General features: G+C 40.6%; 1 protein-coding gene and 1 pseudogene across 3 annotated transcripts in view; both read left to right on the forward strand.

Annotated features, from left to right (window-relative positions):
• Window positions 1-20,963, forward strand: part of LOC146514816 (scavenger receptor cysteine-rich type 1 protein M160-like) — a 238,201-nt pseudogene that overhangs the window by 27,203 nt on the left and 190,035 nt on the right. The window contains exons 19-23 of the transcript XR_014874830.1: window positions 1,052-1,375; window positions 1,449-1,739; window positions 4,425-4,730; window positions 4,809-5,096; window positions 6,160-6,465. The product of XR_014874830.1 is annotated as a scavenger receptor cysteine-rich type 1 protein M160-like (transcript). The remainder of the gene's footprint in view (window positions 1-1,051; window positions 1,376-1,448; window positions 1,740-4,424; window positions 4,731-4,808; window positions 5,097-6,159; window positions 6,466-20,963) is intronic.
• LOC146514817 (uncharacterized) lies at window positions 9,291-20,715 on the forward strand. Of its 2 annotated transcripts, XM_085168083.1 has the most exons (4): window positions 9,291-9,367; window positions 15,303-15,334; window positions 15,763-15,830; window positions 18,416-20,715. In XM_085168083.1, exons 3-4 carry the CDS (start codon window positions 15,820-15,822, stop codon window positions 19,974-19,976), a joined length of 1,572 nt encoding a protein of 523 aa, XP_085024209.1. In that variant the 5' UTR covers window positions 9,291-9,367; window positions 15,303-15,334; window positions 15,763-15,819; the 3' UTR covers window positions 19,977-20,715. The 2 variants fall into 2 exon arrangements, with proteins under 2 accessions (XP_085024209.1, XP_085024208.1); XM_085168082.1 differs by lacking the exon at window positions 9,291-9,367 and having other exon boundaries at window positions 14,922-15,830.

Raw genomic sequence — 20,963 nt, forward strand, 5'->3', positions numbered from 1 at the left:
CTCTTTCTGTTCTCTCCCTGTGAAATACAGCAGCTGGACCTTTAGCTAGCAACACATTGTGAGACAAACTGCACACAAACAGTTTGTGTGTTTGCTAATGTTTGATGAGCTGATAGAAACACTGAATTTGAAATTACCTGACACACAAAAAATGTCACTCTTTTTATGCTTTATGTTGTGGTCCCTGCCACACAGCAAATCAAGACACTATCTCATGTCTTTGTGATCTCTGTTTAGTTCTGTCATGTTAGTATATCTTAGTCCTGGTCCTGGTGTTAGTCATTTACTGTTTCATGTTGTGTTGTGTTTTACTTCCCCTTCCTCTATTAGATTCAGCTCAGCTGTCTTTCAGTTTGCTCTCATCACCTTGTATATTTATTCTGTCATTTTTTTTTCTTGGTTTTTCCTTCTGATGTCCTAACTGATTCCTCATATTGCATGCTCGTCCATCTGTGCGCTTTCCTCTAGTCCTACTTTTTCTGTCAGTTTGATCCTGCCTTGCCCTGGTATTATTTTTGCCATTTTGTCAGTTGCCAGCTAAGACTGTGTCTTAGTTTATTTCCTGTTTCGGGTGTCCTGCTTTGGGATTCAGATTCTGCTTGCGACACAATGGTTCCATGACATTAATCTTCGGGCACACCCAGTGAAGCATTACTTTCATGAAAGCAGGTATGGTCGGAGAATATTGTGGTCAGTTGAGAATTTTGCAAAGAAGGCTGACTCTCTGAGTATGATCATTTTGATCAATATTTAATGGGGTCACTATGCTTTGCAGATTGCAGGTAGTGAGTGTTGATTTACAGTGATTCTACTTCACTGTTATAGAGAATGTGTACATAAGACCACATAGGCTGATACTCTGTTTCGCTAATCTTTGGATCTCTAATAACCCACTTTTCTCTGCTGTTGTTTCTACCAGCTCATCCTGATATAACAGCATAATACTGTCCCACCAATAAATAGACAAACAGTCTCATCTTTGAACCAGTGAATAGTTGTTTGCTGCCATCTTTTTCTTGTGTGTCTGCTGTCTCTGATCTCTCTGTTTGATCTTCTCTGATGTCTCCAGACTCTGTCAGGCTGCTGAATGGTTCCAGTCTGTGTTCAGGCAGACTGGAGGTGAAGTCTAACCAGAGCTGGTCCTCAGTGTGTGAAGCGGACTTTGACCAGCAGGATGCAGAGGTGGTCTGTAGGGAGCTCGGCTGTGGGCCTCCTTCAGTCCTCCAGGGGGCGCTCTATGGAGAAGTGGAGGCTCCAGTGTGGAGCAAAGAGTTCCAGTGTGGAGGCCATGAGTCTGCTCTCCTGGACTGTAGAAGCTCAGGCTCAGCTAGAAACAGCTGCTCACCTGGCAAAGCTGTTGGACTCATCTGCTCAGGTAGAAAAGGAGCTGCAGCTTTGATGTGGCTCAAAGTCATTCTCAATGTGACTATTTTCTGATTCCTGTTTAGATGTTGATCATGTCAGGTTGGTGAGAGGAACCAGTCATTGTGCAGGCACACTTGAACTGAAACATCTGGGAGAATGCAGACCAGTGAAAGCCATTGACTGGACACTGAAGACAGCAGCAGTCCTCTGTGGATATCTGGATTGTGGCTCTGCTGTTTCCATAGAACAAAATTTGAGCTCTTCATTTAGATCTGCTTGGGAAATCACTGCTGACTGCATTCAAAATGGATCTTCTCTGAGGCAGTGTGCAACATCAGATGACTCAATGTATTTTGTAAAACTTAACTGTTTAGGTAAGTCCATCATTAGTGACAACATATATGCCATCATCAGAGCTTTACTCCGAACTCTACATAAAAAAAAGAAAAAGACAAGTGCAGTTAAAATATGCAAATAGATATTTCCTAATAACATCTAAATTTAGAATAATGTATTATACAGCAGTGGGGAATATATTTGATGACAGTAGCTGGCTTTTTGAAAGTGCTGTAACTAAGATTAGGTGTAGAATTCCTCTACTGTTATCTTCTTTTAATATCATAAGCTAACACAGTACAGAGCAGCTACCTAAACTCTACTGCCAAAGAGGTCGATTATCTTGTTAATAGTGTTACATCCTCATTGTGTATGACTCCTGATATTGTGGTTTCTCTGTAAAAGAAAGCCTCATATCAGAAGTGCTTGAGTTCTTGGTTTAACTCTCAAATATGCCCTTTAAAGGAGTGAACTCATAAGCTGGAGAGAGTTTTACTGTAAGGCCTGTACCTTACAATTAAAGTGTTTTGATGTAACCTTTGCTATGATTTGGTGCTATATAAATACGACTGAAATGAATTAAATTGAAATTCAGTTTCATGAATTTAGAAGATCTTCATTTTTAAAAAGCCCTCCATAAAGCAAGAGCATCTTATTATCTTTCACTGATTGAAGAAAATAAGAGCAACCTTGAGTTTCATTTCAGCACTGTAACCAAGTTGACGTAGACTCAGGGCTGTGTTGAGCCAAACATTCATTTGACCTTACCTAGTAATGACTTGAATTTGTTGATAAATAAAATTTTAACCATTAGATAAAATTTTTTTTATAACCACCACTGAGATGTATCATTATATACAACTACTTTAAAAAATACTGATATTCATTCACTCTTTCACTCAAGTGGATCTTTCTGACTTAACTTCAGTAATTACTTTCTCTAATCAATAGTGTGTCTTTTAGACCACATTCCTTCTTTGTTAGGACAAAGAAGTCCTAACAATAGATAATATTTCAATCTTAAATGTGATCAACCTATTTTTTTTATTAATAGGCTACAGGCTTTTAGGGTAGCAGTAATGATCTTCTTGACCTCAGTGCAGCATTCACTAATGATGACCATAATATTTTATTACAGTGATTAGAGCATAAGCTTCAAACCTCTCTGTTGCAGTATTTGAATCATATCTAACTGATAGACTTCAATTTGTTCATGTAAATGGAGAGTCGTTTTTGATAGGTTTGTAGCTTAAACCTATTCGCTGGAACGTTGAAAACAATATAATTACACAGCAAAGCAAGACACGAGTAGGCAAAGTTCTTCATGTTTCTCGTGCACGGGAGAGAACCGGACAAATGCCGTTCCTTCGCTTGGCCCCAGTTGCTCTCGTCCGCTCCCCCGTAACACTGCTCTTTTATTGAGGTTACATGAATATGCATAGGTTCATTAACATACGCCGCCTATATACAAACAAAGAGTACCTTGCCTGTGTGTGTGTGTGTGTGTGTGTGTGGTCAGAGTGTGACCCCATAAATGACTTCCCTAAACCTACTGGTCTGGAAAGTCTAGCACTTAGCCTAAAACAGATATAGCCACGTTTATCCTACCATAAAACAATAAAACAAGGTGCGACCTCTTCCCATGCTCCCAGGATGTAGGTGTGGATTCCAGAACACTCTGGAATGCACACCAAGCCTTTGCAGCCTGCTAAAGATCACACATCCTATCACTACACAATTAATTATACACCTCTAAGCATATATAAGTAGATATTTCTAAGCATAAATGACAATCAACATTACAAAACCTAACAGTTTTCAAACACTAGGGTTGATTATGGAGTTCGACAGGGCTCATTGCTAATACCAATTCTGTTTACTTTATAGATGCTTCCCTTAGGCAGTATCATCAGAAGGCATAGCATACATTTTCACTGCTATGCAGATGACACTAAACTTTATCTATCTATGAAACCAGATAACACACACCAATGACCTCTAACTCACTGCTTCTAGATTCAGATAAAACTGAGGTTATTGTATTCGGCCCTGAAAATTCTTAGAAATATGGTATCAAACCAGTGACTTGCTCTTGATGGCATTACCTTGGTCTCCAGTAAACTGTGAGGAACCTTGGAGTCATTTTTATCAGTATATCTCCTTCAGTGCACATATTAAACACATATGTAGGACTGCTTTCTGTCATTGGCACAATATCAGAAAAATCCTGAGCAGTTTTTTTCAGCAGTGCTCCTTCGAGCTCCTTGGAACTAATTCATGCAATTGCATTGATGTAGCTGTTGTTCTTTATTAATACATTTGAATTGAATTGAGTTATTACTTTTAGACTGGACTACTGTAATTCATTTTTATCAAGATGTCCTATAAAAATCCCGAAAAGCCTTCAGTTGATCCAAAATGCTGATTCAAGAGTGCTGACAGGGACACACACACACACAGAGAGCACATTTCTCCTATACTGACTTCCCTGCATTGGCTCCTTGTTAAATCCAGAATCTAATTTAAAATCCTGCTCCTCACATACAAGGTTTTTTGAACCTTACTATTACCATTTTCTTAGTATTATTATTCAGTCTTTACTTTACAACATAAAGCATCTTGAGATCACAGTTGTTTGCCTCTAAATAAATTTATTTGAATCTAATCATTTTCTTTTTCTGCTGTCTCTGATCTCTCTGTTTGATCTTCTCTGATGTCTCCAGACTCTGTCAGGCTGCTGAATGGTTCTAGTCTGTGTTCAGGCAGACTGGAGGTGAAGTCTAACCAGAGCTGGTCCTCAGTGTGTGAAGCTGACTTTGACCAGCAGGAAGCAGAGGTGGTCTGTAGGGAGCTCGGCTGTGGGCCTCCTTCAGTCCTCCAGGGGGCGCTCTATGGAGAAGTGGAGGCTCCAGTGTGGAGCAAAGAGTTCCAGTGTGGAGGCCATGAGTCTGCTCTCCTGGACTGTAGAAGCTCAGGCTCAGCTAGAAACAGCTGCTCAGCTGGCAAAGCTGTTGGACTCACCTGCTCAGGTAGAAGAGGAGCTGCAGCTTTGATGTGGCTCAAACTCACTTTATTCTTTTACTGATGACTCTCTGCTTTCTGTTCAGAGCCTTATGATTTGAGGTTGGTGGGAGGAGAAAGTCGCTGTGACGGAACACTGGAGGTGAAAATGGGCGAATGGAGACCAGTGTATGCCTTTCAATGGACCCTGAATGAAGCAGCGGTTTTCTGTGAACGTTTGAACTGTGGCTCTGTGCTTTCGAAGCAAGAGAGAAATCAAACCAATTCCAGAGGCACCTGGTGGCTCAAAAATGATTGTATTGAGTCTAGTCCTGATTTAAGGGTGTGCGTAACATCAGGAATCACTGAACTCATCCTGCATCTTACCTGCTCAGGTAAGCACATTAGTGATTTATATATGAGGTGAGCAGAGGCTTCTCAAGTTGAATACAGCTTATCAAACATACAAAAATGAGGTACTGGTTGAAGTTAGCTGAACAGCCTTTTGTAGTCTGGACAGACCACAAAAACCTGTCCTACCTGGAGAATCCTAGAAGGTTGAAGTGCAGGCAGGCTAAGTGTGCTCTGTCTTTTAATTGGTTTAAATTTACCTTTACATATCGCCCAAGGTTTAGAAATCAGAAACCACATAGTGCTTCCTTTGGTCAGCGCTGCTTTCCCGAGGTGTTGGGTACTCGATGATTCTGGGGTGCATGGCCAGATGTTTTGACATAATTGCTCCCTTGGGGTTGTGGTCTGGCTTAGCTTGGGCCTCCTCAATGTGGAGTGCAGAAGGTTCTGACAGTCCCCGGGTTCCTGTGACCTTGTCCTCAGCACGTGCTGGGATGGATGGCTCCTGAAGAGACTGGTTGACTGGGGATCTGTCTAGGGCCTCCCTCTTCCTTCCATCAGTTTTTCTTGGTTCTTTGTCATGTCCTCCCTAATCTCTCATATTGCATGCTTGTCGATCTGTGTGCTTTCATCTAGTCATATTTTTTTCTGTCAGTTTCCTCCTGCCTTGCCCTGGTATTATTTTTGCTATTCTGTCAGTAGCCAGCTGAGACTGTATTTAGAGTTTTTTTTGTTTTTATTTCTTGCTTTGGGGCTTTGGGGTTCAGGTTCTATGACGTCTATCTTCAGACACATCCAGTGAAGCATTACCTTCATAAAAGCAGGGATAGTCTCAGAATATTGTGGTCAGGTGAGAATTTTGCTTTTGGATGTTTTTATAAACTGCAGTCAGCCTATGTTTTAAAAACCACTGATCCTTTATTTCACAGATGGTTTCATTAGTCTTTTTACACAGCTAAACAAGAATGGTAAATATTCAGTGAACAATCTCAAAATCCAATGTGACCATCAAAACCAATCTGAAATAAACATGAAGGACTTATGATGTACTGAGTGGGGGCTGACTCTGAGTATCTCTCTCTGTTTGATCTTCTCTGATGTCTCCAGACTCTGTCAGGCTGCTGAATGGTTCCAGTCTGTGTTCTGGCAGACTGGAGGTGAAGTCTAACCAGAGCTGGTCCTCAGTGTGTGAAGCTGACTTTGACCAGCAGGATGCAGAGGTGGTCTGTAGGGAGCTCGGCTGTGGGCCTCCTTCGGTCCTCCAGGGGGCGCTCTATGGAGAAGTGGAGGCTCCAGTGTGGAGCAAAGAGTTCCAGTGTGGAGGCCATGAGTCTGCTCTCCTGGACTGTAGAAGCTCAGGCTCAGCTAGAAACAGCTGCTCAGCTGGCAAAGCTGTTGGACTCACCTGCTCAGGTAGAAGAGGAGCTGCAGCTTTGATGTGGTTTAAACTCACTTTACTCTTTTACTGATGACTCTCTGCTTTCTGTTCAGAGCCTTATGATTTGAGGTTGGTGGGAGGAGCCAGTCGCTGTGACGGAAGACTGGAGATAAAACATCTGGGAGAGTGGAGACCTGTGGACGGCTCTGACTGGATCCTGAATGAAGCAGCTGTTTTCTGCAAACACTTAAACTGCAGCTCTGTGGTTTCTGTAGAAGTGAGAGATAACTCCTTTTACAACCAGACATGGTTTCTCAATCAAGGCTGTGTTCGGTCTCGATCTGATTTAAGGGCGTGTGCAGCATCAGGATTCACTTACAGCATCCTGCATCTTACCTGCTCAGGTAAGCACATTAGTGACATCTATGAGGTGATCAGATGTTTGCTGAGTGGTAAACAGCTTATGAAACACACTTCACTAAATGTGCTGTTACAGATGTGTTTCTACCGAGACATCAGCAGCTTTCCCATTCTGCTGCATCTTTCATTATTTCTCTGTAAAGTTTCACTACAGAGTCCGTTTGTTGGAAAAGAAAAGGTCTTTTGGTAAAACAAAAAAAGGCAAGCCCTTACCTGGACCGTTTTGTTCAGGATGACAGCATGTCCGTGCATTCTCTCTTTTTTGCTCTCTGCGCTGTTTACTGTCAGTCTTTATAACGGCAGGATAATTGGAGCTGTCCTTTCAACACGATAACAGCTTCAGGCAGTAATGGCCAGATGAAACCTTGTGAGAATTTAACGTTTTTCATCCAATTGGTTCAGAAAAAGGTTCCTTTCTCGATGCTTCATATGCACCCCCCCCCCCCCCCCCCCCCGCTGGTCAACACCTTAATTGTCATTGGCCTGCATGATGCAAACAGGGCTCTATTAATGTCAAAAACCTTGTCAGTGTATCAGTCAATGTTTGAATAATGATGGTGGTGGTTTTTTAAGAAATAATATTTTTCCACTGTGCTTGGACTCATTTTCTCTTTTTGGTAATAACTTCTCTGGCTTTGGAGAAATCGTGAAGATGAACACTGACACATGCATTTTCAGGGGTCCATTGCGCTTTATTTTATTGTTCATAGATCACAACCGCACTTGAACCAATTTGAACCAACGGGTCTTCAAACCTCATAACTGATGTCAGTCACATGTAAAGAGGCAAGCCTCAATGAGCGCTTCATTAAGCATTTCCTGGATTTCTCAGCACATGCTCTGAAGCTTCATCCCATCACCAGTTTTATGATAACCTTTGAATGTTTTTAATGTGTTTCTGTACATAAATGGACACTTTTATATATCACAGTATGAAATACTACATTTTGTATATATATATATATAAACTGTTATGTGTGTTTCTTGCTCCATACTAAAAATGTTAGTGTGATTTAAATCTCTGTTATGGGTGTTAAAGTGGCTGTTTAGCCTTTTTTCCATGGTATCATTTGTTTATGGTCAATTGCAATATATTTAGTTAAAAGGAAAAATGCAATTAATGTCCCAAACTGAGGAGGATGGGACACAAGCACAGAATCCAGAGGATAAAGTGCAGTATTATCAAGAGAAGGAGACTGGATTCACATAATGATGGAGTGCTTCCTGTCAGTGTGTTTGATCACATGACACAGGTCTTTCTGTCCTGCTACTCACACTGTTGTGTATTTATACTCGAGGGCAATGAACACATGAGTGATGATTGAGTGATGCAGTCGGTCTGATTGTCGGTCTGACAGTGTGCTGTCATGTCTCTGCAGCCAAGCAGCACACAGGAGGACCCTGAGCTGACTGTGACCTCCATGTTTGTGCTGCTGAAGATGACGAAACTCGGGAAGCAAAGGAAAACCTCTAAAGAGCTCATCTCATGTCTCAATGAATTTCTTAGCTGACAAAAACCCCATAATCTTTATGTCTGATGTAATTAGCATTTTTGGACATTAATTATTCACATGATTCTACACTTTTTCTGTTATGTAATAAGATGCTTTTGTTGTCTAATAAAATTAATTCTCTGTTGTTGCAGTGAAAAATGTATTTTAATAAGCAAAATAAAAACATAAACAAACAGTATTTCACTTCCCTTCAAGTGAAATTTTGCAGCAAATTTGAACAAAACTACTTTAGTTTGGTTTGTTTATTTTAAAGGGAACAAAGTGCAGGTTGATATTTACTGTTGGAAAACAACCAGTATGTAACTTTCTGCCTGTGCAAGGTTATAGGACCATAAATGTAGGGGTCAGTGGGACTTTGAGAGGACTTACGAGAAGCCTGTTGGACAGGAATGAGCATCATGGATCCCCGTCTGCTGCTGTTGTGGAGGTCAGGTAGGATTAGAAATCAACTGTCAGCATTCTGTGATTTGATCATCAAACAACCTGCACACACAGCAAGATCATCATAACACACAGATATGAAAGGATCAGAGGATGAACTGCTCTCTCCAAGTAAAATCCATCTTCATATTCATGTTTTTTTTTCTTATGTCCTTCTCAGGAGTCCAAGCTTGCAATGAGCTCATATCAAAAGGTAAACTAAAAAATAAAGAATCACAAAAGCATAATTAACAGTTTCACTTTAATCTTTTCAGAAGTAAATTCCTTTTCTGTTCAGAGTCTGTCAGGTTGGTGGGCGGCGCCAGTCGCTGTGCAGGAACACTGGAGCTAAAACATCTGGGAGAGTGGAGGCCAGCGGTGTTGTTTGTGTGGACTCCGAAGGCAGTCACTGTAATTTGTGAACATCTGGCCTGTGGCTCTGCTGTTTCTGTAGGAAGGAGAGAGAAGGCTCCACACAGGTCAATGTGGTGGATCAATAGTGCCTGTGTGGAGAAAGCATCTGCTCTGTGGAGCGTCTGTGTGTTTGAACCCTTTCCCTTCGCCTCAGAGTTAACCTGCTCAGGTAAACCCATTTGTGACATCAATGATGATGTAATATAACAAAAGAATATGTGACAACAACATGACAGGCTGATGCATTCACCACCTAGAAGAGCAGCAGTCATGAAAGAGTTTCAGGAGTCTCTGGAACCAAAGGGCTGCTCAGCTCCACAGCTCATTAATAACTTACATACTTATTATTGTATTGTATGATAGAAAACACCCCAAAGGCAGCTGTTTTTGTAATTTGCTGCAATACAAGTTAAACTTAATTTAACTTAATTGAACTTTCTTGGCTTCTAGTTTCAATTGATGAAAGCCAAGAAAGTTCAGAGACTCCATGCTGAACAGCTCCTCAACAGTAAACTTGGTTTATATCTGACCCAGATAGACTGCAGGTCATAACTTCTTACCTGACACCAGTAGCGGTTTTAGATACGGGCGACGCGGGCGGTTGCCCGGGGCAGCATCGTGGTGGGGGCGGCATCGCGGCTCGTTCTCATGCTGCCCCGACATCATGCCAGCGCATATTGGGAATGGCATTGGTTTTCTATCGCCCATTTGCTGGGAGTAAGGGCGCCCTCCGTTTGCGAGGTGCGCCTGCTGCTTGCGGCACAGGGAGGAGAGGGCGGGGGATGCTCTGGCTGGCTGGAGCAGCAAAAATTACCAACTCGCAAAATAAAACAAATTACAAACAAACCAACAAACACGAAAACACCAGACATTATGATACAGACTTATCATTTGCACCGATGTTTTTTCAAAATTCTATACGCGAAAAGTGAGCGCGAGAGCCCTCGGTGCGCCTGCTCGCTGCTGAAGTCAAAGTAAACTTTATTGTCATCTCCGCTACATACAGTCCAGTATATAGAGAGACGAGACGACGAGGCTCCAGTTACAACAGTGCAAGTAAACAAACAATATATATAAGAAGAGTAAGAAAATAAATATACACTTTAGGACCAGGGGTAAAGGGATCAATAACAATTTAAAATGTATATTTTATATTTTGTTGATCTAAAGTCTCACACACAACCCGTTTTTAAACTTCTTTTCTCATTTTTTAAGTGAGAAAAGAAGAGGAGGAGTGTAGCGACTTCCACAGTCTCTAGAGGCCGGGGACTGAGCCTGTCTATTTGCCTCTCAACTTTACGCAATAATGCGAGAGGTGGAATTGCTTGCTTGTTTATTAAAGTGCTTGAAAAGTTTACAGAGCAATGTGATCGGCTCACGATTCAAACTCTTAAAACATCACAGGCTCTAATGCAACAAGGGGAAACTCGTTGTGCTGCGGTCAACAAAAACTACGGCTACCCAGCCCTCCTCTCTGTCAAAATCAAACCAGTGAAAGACGGACTGACAACGCCCTCTTAATGTTGCCGCTAGCACCCACGTGACTCCCGTTACACATCACCATAGCAACCAAACAAATGAAAACCGAGTGATCATTAAAATTCAATACATTTAATTATGACTCCTACAAGGAGAAACGAGCAAAAGATACAGGTAAGCAGATGTGTCATTGGATAATGGCAGGTCATGTATCCTAAAACATTAAGAATCAGGATACTTTCTTAATCCCTAAGGAAATTATTTGGGTCACAGTTCCTCCAAGAAGAAATGGTAAAAATAGTAACAGTAACAGACTAAACTCCAAACAATATATACAATAATATAATATTAATTAGTCATTGTCAATTGTTGATTTGTCCTGTTCTCATTGTATGACGAATTATGATGTCTGTTTAGTAGCCGTTTGCATACAACGTTTGCATACAATGTTTGCATACAATGCATACTCTGTCTCTCTCTTCGTGTGTGTGAGGAGGGGGGGGGGGGCGCCAGAGGGGGTGTTCGCCCAGGGCGCCAAACAGGCTAGGACCGCTACTGCCTGACACTCGGACCGGCGGCCGCCTCGGGTCTCTCCTCGTCCTGCCTCCATCTCCCTCATCCACCTGCTGGCCTCCACTACTTGTTAATTTTACTGAATCTGTGGAAGGTCCGCGATGCCACTACCACACAACTGAGTTATTTTTACACACCAGCATCTGGCCAATCCACCACCTTTCATTGTTTATACTGTTACAAAAAAAAAAAGTCATCGGGCCACCGAGCAAATGCCCGGTATGCCCGATGGCCAGTCCAGCTATGGCCGTGCCATCAGTTAACCCTTCGCGTGCCAACTGTGGCACACGTGCCTAGGGTTGCCGACCCCTGCTCTAAAGAAACAGCATTGTTGTTGTTCGGCTTTTCATTTCGCCATTTGTTGATTCACCTGAAGAGCAAGTAACGTAATTAACGTAGTTAAGTGATCAGTTTGATATCAATCTTTCGTGATACACTGTCATATTTACATTATTTGTACAGTACGAATAATTTGCTTTGGTACCTGGTCGAACTTCAGTTCTCCTCTGTCTGCCTCGCTGCGCTTCTCCAACAGCGCACTAGCAGGCAGCCCCGCCCCCTCGCTCAGTCGCTTAGTGTCTGAGCTCGGATCATACCAATATTAGGGGGATTTACGCACAGTCGTAAATTCCCACAGTGTGCACTATGTGCTTCGAATATTGTGTGTAGTTTTTGTTTTATACAGTTGTCAGCCAGGCATCTAACTATGAAAAATGACACTCCTATGTAGTAATTTAAAACCAGATTTAAATTACATTTTTCAGAGATCTTGTTAAAATCAAGGTGGGCCTGCAACTGTAAGTAGACCACATTCTCCAGAACTTTAGAAAGAAAAGGAAGCTTTGAGATTGGCCTGTAATTGGACAGAACAGTTGTGTCCAGATTATGTTTTTTAAGAAGAGGCTGAACTATAGCTTGTTTAAAGCACGATGGGACAGCCTGTAGCAAGGGACGTATTAATTAATCTCAGGATAAAAGGCCCAACAGTATTGAAAGTGTTTTAAGCAAGCTTGGGGGGGGGGGGGACAATCAAAGGGGCAGCGTGATGATCTTAGGTGACAAACTACCGCAGTTAAGCCATTAAGGGAGACTTGTCTGCGAAACCCAGCATCATGAAATAGAAACTACAAATTATGTATTATAAAATAACATTAAATATCAATGATTGTGTGTGACAGAGAGCTACTGATGGACCATTCTTGACTCAGTTCTGATTATTTCACCCTTCGAGTTCCTGGAGGTTCTTTTATTCAGCTGAAACCTCAGATGAGCTTCAGCTGGATGTTGGAGTGGATTTCAGCAAAAACAGCGGACAGTCAGTCTTTTACATTTAATGCTTCGTTGATCTGTATGTGCAAATCTTACTCTTTTACGCCATCTTGTGGTAAACCATAGAATTGTCTCCACCTGACCCCTTTAAACTAGCCAATGATCCAGGTTAGCTCCACACATAGAGAAAGAAACGCCCCAAATGAGATAAATAGAAGAAATAAGTGAGACAGGAGATAGAGAAGAAGATACTATGAACATAAAAGACTATTTAGCCCCTCTGGATGCCAGTTCATGAGGTTTGTGTACTTTAAATCTTTATTTTCTGTCACTGTGTTTTTTTCATTGATTGATACAAAGTACAATAATGCATTTTGGCGTGATTGTTTTTATCACAAGTTGTCAAGACCAGAAAAACCCTTTCTTATAACTCTACAATGTGCCTACTAATCCTTGAGGGTACTACTAGTTGGTGATGCTTAATGCAATACAGTCAGTGCAGTGAAACCACCATGAGAGTGCAGTCCCTGGATATGAGCAGCAGATGGCCTTTTTTGCTTACAAATAATGACTAGTTTTCAACACAGGTTCAGAAAGCTTTGCATCCACCATCAGCACAGAAAAATGGCGTATGCTCATTATTTTAATTTTAGAATTTCTCAGAATATTACAGAAATTTAAGCCCCCTGTGGCCTTCTAACCTAATTTCATTTATGGTCATTTTTAGCTCGGGCTTGTAGAACGGATGTTACCTTCAATACAGACAAGACAAAATTATATACACCTTTTTAGTTTTTTTTAAAAATAACATTTCATAGCTTTTCATTATTTCCCTGAAACTGACATAATCTCACTTACATGAATTTCACAGATTGCATGGACACCACCTGGAAGTTTCCTCCTTCCTCACTTCTCTGAATCTTCTGACGTAACGAAGTGTGCTTCCAATCTCAGAGCACTTTTGACCAATTTGTGTATACTTAATGGAGGAAAAACGTTGTTCTTTAGCTCCACCTGCTGGATATCTTTAGGATTATTGTTTCCAAATTTTAACCCAGTGAACTCTAAATGGTCATGGTGAGGACCAAAACCCTAACCCTAAGTTTTTGCAAAGTGAAAAAGGCTTTTTTGGAAGAAATGTGAACAGTTTTTGATGCATGTGAGAATGTTTGTTTTATTTTCTTCGCCTTCTTTCTCAGTTGTGGTTGAACCATGTCTGTGCAATGACTCTATTTCATTTAAACTTTAATATCACTAAGTAAAACGCTCCCAGGCATAAAGAGCAATGAAAACTAAACATTGAACACATCCACCTTTGTGCTTCCGAGCTGACTGGGAGCTGTAATTGATCCAGCATATCCCTTCTTCTCAGTATGACCGTCTGGGACAGTCTAGGAGAAAAACTGTCAGACCCAAGCATCAGAAAGAGACTGCAGGTAGGAGTGAGCTTTTAAAACAGAACACATTGAACTCAATCAGCAGATTACTCTTCAACAAGCTCCCAGAGAAGAAAAGGCAAAAAACTATGGAAGCTTGTTTCTGCCACAGAAATCTTCAGTGCTGCCTTTATTCCCTCCTTCAGCAATGGATATACTGGAACCATTTATTAAATTTATGAAAGGACAGGAGAAAAAGCCATCCCATAATTTACAGCAATGGATCATCCAAGACTTCAATGAAAACAATCAGCAAAACTGACAAGGTGGCGCATGGGATGTGATGTCATACCATAAGTTGCTAAAATGTTTAGAAGTTCCAAAAACAACAATAAGAGCTGAACACAAAACTCAACTTTGAACCTCAGACTGCTGGAAGAACATCTGATCAGCAGTTTATTTGCCATGGAACCGATTTACAAAGCAGGGCTAATTATTGTGATGCCAGTCGCAGGGTGAGCGACAGGATTAGCATTGATATACAAAGACCCAGAGAGTTCATTAATAACCAGCTTTCTGCCAAGAGCAGCTCAAAAACCAGGGACAGAGTGATGCAGGCCTGATAACCAAAATAATGAGCTCAGGTTTTTACACCCATGTTTCTCTCTGAAAACAATAAAGCAGTGATCAATATATTTCTGATTTAAGGGTTTATTTCTGATAGATGTCGCTGGTATTGTGTGAGGTCCTGAAGTATGAGGCACACCCAAATCATGTGTCCTGTGCTGCGTATCATTGGTAACTATCATCAGATCACCTTAATAATGCAGAAATCTTAAAAAATTAGAGGATTATTTGGCGAATTCTGTTACTTAACCATTTCTGCTTTAATAAAATTAGATTTCGTTAGTATCAAAATAATCCAGCATCATAATATAAAGGAAAATGTTAATAGATGAAATGAAATACTGAAAATGCTAATACATTTTTTCTAAAGAAAAAGAAATAATAATAATAATATTTTAAATTTGGCTGAGTGTTACTAAAACGAATGTCTGAGAAAATCCACATTTCCTTATTTCTTTAGAGCTTGTGGAGCAATATGAACATACAAGGACAAGACTCGGCTATTTAAGTGTTTGATCTTTGCAGGCATTGCCCTTAATGTTCACATAACTGGGATTATAGTAAATAATTGAAAAGGTTGAGGTAACGTTTCTAAACATGCCCCACTGCCACCTACGGGTACTTTTTCAAAGACCTGTGAAAGTCTTCATTTTGAAAAGTAGGTACAGCAACTCATGCCGTGACTTGCTGTGAGATCATGTGATCACACAGTATCTGTCTCTTCCTGTCAGTATAAAAGCTCTGAACACTCACGCCCCTCTGATCTCTCTGCCTCCTCAGCCTCAGAGAGCTTCCTGAAACCAAGACGACAGGTAAGAAGCTAAGATTCAAACTCAGACTAAATGATTTCACAAAAACTGAACCGAATTATTCAATAAATAAATCTAACAGTGTGGAAAGCAGGAGAAAAGTTATCATCAAAAACTAAAACACCTTTGAATAACAGAAAACTTAAAGCAGGAAAGCAAAATTTAAATGTGATTTATATTTCTATTTATAGATCTACAGATGTATTCATGAGTGAGCACGGTTCATTTTTGTACAATAAACTGTAGAAACCTAGATGAATGCAGAAAGAACAAACTCTCAGTCTCTCAGTATGACAGAATCTCTCTGTAATTCTGACACTGAGAAATTCTGCACTCAGATGATGTGAGAGCATCACAGAGGGGAACAAACACAGGTTCTGTATTTAAGTGTCCTCGTCAATATCAAATAAACACTTGATTTTTTTTCCTAGAGACCAACGCCTGTTTAAGCATCGCTGTGTGAAGACTCCTTCAGCCACATAATCACCATGGCAACAGAGTGAGTGACCACAACACTTCATTAGCTGATCCCTGGTAGTTACTCGCCTGCTGTTGTTCATCTTTAATTGTGGTCAAACAGCTTGTAAATGAATTACTGCCACCTTAAGTATCAGTAGAACATGACATCCTCTGAGGTAGTAAAACAATGACAATACAGACAAAAAAAAATAGATTAAGAAAAAAAAGTCATAAGAACAATTTATAGAAAGAAGCATCAAGACCAGGCTGCACAATCAGCACCTAACCACATGCACATCTCAGCTGCCACCACAGCTTTGAGTTTCCTGGACCAGTCTGGACGAGTAACTCTGTTAAAAGACAGATATTAAGCAAAATTCAAATGTGTGGCACACCCGAAGGTGGAGGGTTTGTCCACCTTCAGCAGATCATCATCTGCTGTTTGGAAATGTATTCAGCCAACAAAAACATGCAAACTCTCGTATAATTTATGCATGAAGACCAAGAAAAACAGTGCAGAGGTTGCTAATGTGAATCATTCAACATCAGCTCAGCTGCTCATTAGAGACAGACTGTTTGTGAGCTGTGTTTATGCAGCTCAAAAACATGAACAGAATCCGCCTGTACTTGGGCAAAGATTTGTGTCCACAAAATATAGTGACTGTTCAGGAAAAATGTTAACATCCTGGACGAAGGATTATCATATGACACACTTATTTTACACAATCGAAAAGCCTACACTGTAAGCAACATCACCAGGCAAACTTTTCCAGATGACCTGAAGGGCTGAGCTGGATCATAGTTTACAAGTCAAGAAACACTCTGAAGCTGATGTTGGAGACCATGCAGGGAGGTGCTCAGTGTTTGTTATTGTCACGCAAGTAAAGGTTCAGTTTACAAAAGAATAATGAATGAATCCATCTGCAGCCTTCCTGGTGGGTAGTAGACACTCTGTACCAAGGAAAACAGTGTTATCTTTACAGACTGCATACACATTAAGGTTGTGTTATTCTGAAGCTGTCCTCTCAGTGGGAGGTTTTTGTACTTTGGAAAGCGATTATGTTCACCCCCTCATACTGATAAGGGTATTCTAATACAGTAGTTTGCCCACAGCAGACCTTTTTGACCTTCACATGGCTGGAGACATTGTTCTAGACAGATGTCAGACTTTGTGGTCAGCACCAGAATTCAGTCATCATGTTACAAAGCAACGGTGTTGTTTTAATGCACACAGAAACTTTAGTATGCACAAGTTAACCCAGCTAAAAGTGAGAAACCAAATCCTTCCTGTCACGGCTCAGAGTGGGTGAAACTCAGAGCTGACTTTGCCAGGTTTGGTTTGTTTTTTTTGTTTTTTTTAACTGACATATGAAGAGGCATGTTTGAGATGCATTTCACAGTTTTTAAAAATATTTCATTGCAAAGGGTACCATGAATCAAAAACAAGTTTGCAAATAATAGTGCACGTGAAAAACCAGGTAAAGTGTTTCCAGCCTTTGTGAGTGCTCACCAAATGCCATATGCCATATGCATCTCTGCATATTTGCTGCTGTAAAATATTTCCAAATCATTTAAAGTGCTATTAACATTCATCCTACCAGCTGAGCTCTGTGCAGACCCCAGTGCTGTATTTTTAATCTCAGAGGTTTTGTTTTTTTATTGTTTCACTTTTTTCAACGTTAAAATCTGTTTGTTTGCAATGATTTGCCTTGTTGTGTCTGATAAGCTTTAGTTGAGTTTTTTGTTGCAAATTCTGTGCTTCTGCTGACTTTGTTTATTTATTATCTTCATCTTGGAATGGAGCAGTTTGCAGGTGAAGCACATGCAATGAGAATCAGCACCTTTAAGTCTGAGGCCACAGGTCTCAGACAGAATTGGGAAAAGTGCTCAAGTGGCGGAGTTTGAGTAATTTTACTGAAGTTAAGGGTCTTGTTCTTGAATGAGGAAATAGCAGAGCAGGAGGTTGACAGGTGCAATGAAGGGAGGCTCCGAAGTTGTCAATTTGCAGGTTGAGCTATATTTGGATCAACTATGGGCACAAGCACTGGGAAGTGGCTAAAACATTTAGATCAAGGATACTAGTGCCTGGGTTCTCCCTTAGAGATGGGGTGAGGTACTCAGTCATTCAGGAGGGACTCAGAGTATGACCTGAGTCTGTTCTAAGGAGCCAGTTGAGGTGATATGGGTATCTGATATGGGTTCCTCCTGGGTGAAGTGTTAAGGGCAAGTTCCACCAGAAGTAGAGGATAAACTCTGGGGGACGCCCAGGACATGCTGGAGAGATGACATTTCTCGGCTGGCCTGGGAACACCTGTGTTCTCCAGATAAGCCGAAGGAGGCGGATGGGGACAAGGTTGTCTGGGCTTCTCTGGTTAGGCTGCTGTTCCCATGACGCAGCTTCAGACAAGAGGTAGAAAATGTATTGATAGAAACTGTGTTTTATCATCTATTATATCACTTCTTTACTCCAAATATGCAGTGAGATCTATGCAGAACGATTAGTTTTAATAAGCATATAAGTTTGTATAAATTAAATAAATTTAATGAAAATGAAAAATTATGTACAAACACAAATGATGCAGACATATAATTTCATACTGAATAAATTGTTTGATTATTCTGCAGGATGAAGAAAAACTCATCGAACAGTGTGTGGATCAGTTCAGGACCTCCTGCTGTCTACAAGCTGAAACCGCAGAAAAAGAACTTTGGAACATTCACAACAGTCACTGTAGGTATAAAAAATCCAAACAAGACAAATAAAACAATCTTACTTGTGGGTGAAACAGGAGCAGGAAAATCTACTCTGATCAATGCTCTGTTTAACTACACCATGGGAGTAAAGTGGGAGGATAAAGTCTGGTTTGAGATCATAGAGAAGAGCAGTCAGACACAAAGTCAGACATCAGATTTGATCGTGTACGAGATCTTTGGTTTTGAAGATAAAACTCTGCCCTACTCTCTGACCATCATCGATACTCCTGGATATGGAAAAAATAAAGGGATTAAACATGATGAAATTGTCAGGCAAACATTATTGGATTTGTTCCGATCAGAGGATGGGGTTCATGAAGTTCATGCAGTGGGTCTGGTGGTGAAGGCGGGGGAGAATCGTCTTGCTGACCGACTCACGTACATCTTCAACTCAGTGCTGTCTTTATTCGGAAAAGACGTGGAGAGAAACACTGTTGCTCTCATCACACACTCAGGGATTGGAATACCTACAACTACACTTAAAGCTTTTGATGATGTAAATATTAAATGTGTCAGAAATAAGGAAAATGTCCCTGTTCACTTCCTGTTTAATAACCAACAGAACGTCCTGAGAAAAAATGAAAATGAGTTTTTTCTATTGCATGCATGGAAAGTAACAAATACAGAATTACGTCGATTAAGAGAGTTCCTGGAGAAAACTTCACCTCAACAACTGGAGACATTTATGTTGAATGAACGAATCAGACTAACAGCCTGCATCCAAAACCTGCACGAAAGAATTGAACTGACTGAACTGAAACAGTCAGAAATCCAACAGTTTCAACAAGCTCTGATGAATAAAAAACAGGAGAATAAGAAGTTCACTGTTGAAATTGATGAGGTCTACAAAGAGAAACAACTTATACGTGGTGGGTTTTATGAAGGAGCTGTCTGCTGTATGGTCTGTGAGGAGAACTGTCACTATCCTGGATGCACAATTGCCTGCAACCCTGAAACCTGTGAGGTTATGGAAGAGGGCCACTGCACTTCATGTACTCGTAGGTGTCCTACATCAAATCATGTGAAAGACAAGTGGAGGTATGTGACCAGTAGAAAGAGAGTTCAGGGAACCAAAGAGGAAATAAAAATGAAGTTTAAGAACAAAGGGAAACTTTTAAAACGTCTAAATGAGGTCATGAAAGTTCTAACCAGAGAGAAGTCAGAGTGGCTGGATGAGTCCTACCAACTTGTGGTCACACTGCAGCAGAACGTTAATTCAGTGTCAGCTTATGTACACGTGGAGTTCCTGATTGAGAAAATGAAGGAGAGAGGAGACACAGAGAAGGTCCAGAAACTGGAGGAGATGAGAAGCAGAGTGGATGAAAGAACCAGAGCAGCATTAAGGTATGTACATTCAACTAAAAGCACTTCAATAAGGAGAAATGATCTGAGAGATTTATTTAAGTACAGAGTTGAAGTAATAAACTGCTAATTGACAGACTGGAGTCCAACAACTGAAGGGACGTAGGGCAGGATCCCAGAGTCTAGATGGTGTTGGTAGAACTGAAGTAGCTGGACACTTAGTAGAAACTCTCTGTTGTGAGCCCTGAACACTGAGATTTAAAGCACAAACACCTACAGTTGATTGGCTGTGAGACGGTGGGCAAGAAAATAAGTAGACTAGAGTGAAAATGACTCTGGTCAAAATGAGCTGAATTTGACACTATAGGAAAGAAGAGTGAAAGACCAGACCTGCAGCCTAAAGAGCAGGAATGTATGTAGCTGAGTAACTACAAATTAAGGCTGGGTATCGTCTCTGATTTCTAACATCGTTTCAATTTACAAGGTCCTGATTCGATTCGATCTCCAATTTCGATCCGACTCGATTTGAATTGGGGACATTTTGCCTCAGACAGTCAGAAATATTATAATTCTGATCACTTATCAGTACATATTCATATTTTTATATCTATAAAAAGAAAGCTGATACTTGTGAGAATTCATCAGAGGTGTAAACATCACAGCAGATGCCTTTGTGTCAAAGTAACAATAAAACACAGAAAAACATGAAGGAGATTTTCCTGACCTGGCTTTTTATAGCAGATAACCTTAAAAATATTCTGCAGTAGAACAAAAATGAAAGAAAACCATGAATCAACATATGAACAGTAACTGATGCTGCTGAAGTGAAACAGAGTAATGTTACAAATGTTTTTTTAGACACAGCTAAGAGTTTTGCAATTTGGCATAATTTTAAAAAGTCTAAATTTCTTCGGTATTGAACAGCAGAAATGAGACTTTCATTTTTCATTTTTGAAAAAAAAAAAAAGCTGATGCGTAATAAGCGAGTGAATAATGCAGAAAACAGAGATTTGAGATGGGAAACTGTTTTAGTACACTGACAGACAGAGAGAGAGAGAGCTGTGCAGGAAGTGTGATTTTATCATAGAAGCAAAACAGCAAAGATAAGAAGAAATTA

This window comes from Neolamprologus multifasciatus, chromosome 7 (genome assembly GCF_963576455.1).
Source record: "Neolamprologus multifasciatus chromosome 7, fNeoMul1.2, whole genome shotgun sequence".
In the NCBI taxonomy this organism is placed as follows: Eukaryota; Metazoa; Chordata; class Actinopteri; order Cichliformes; family Cichlidae; genus Neolamprologus; species Neolamprologus multifasciatus.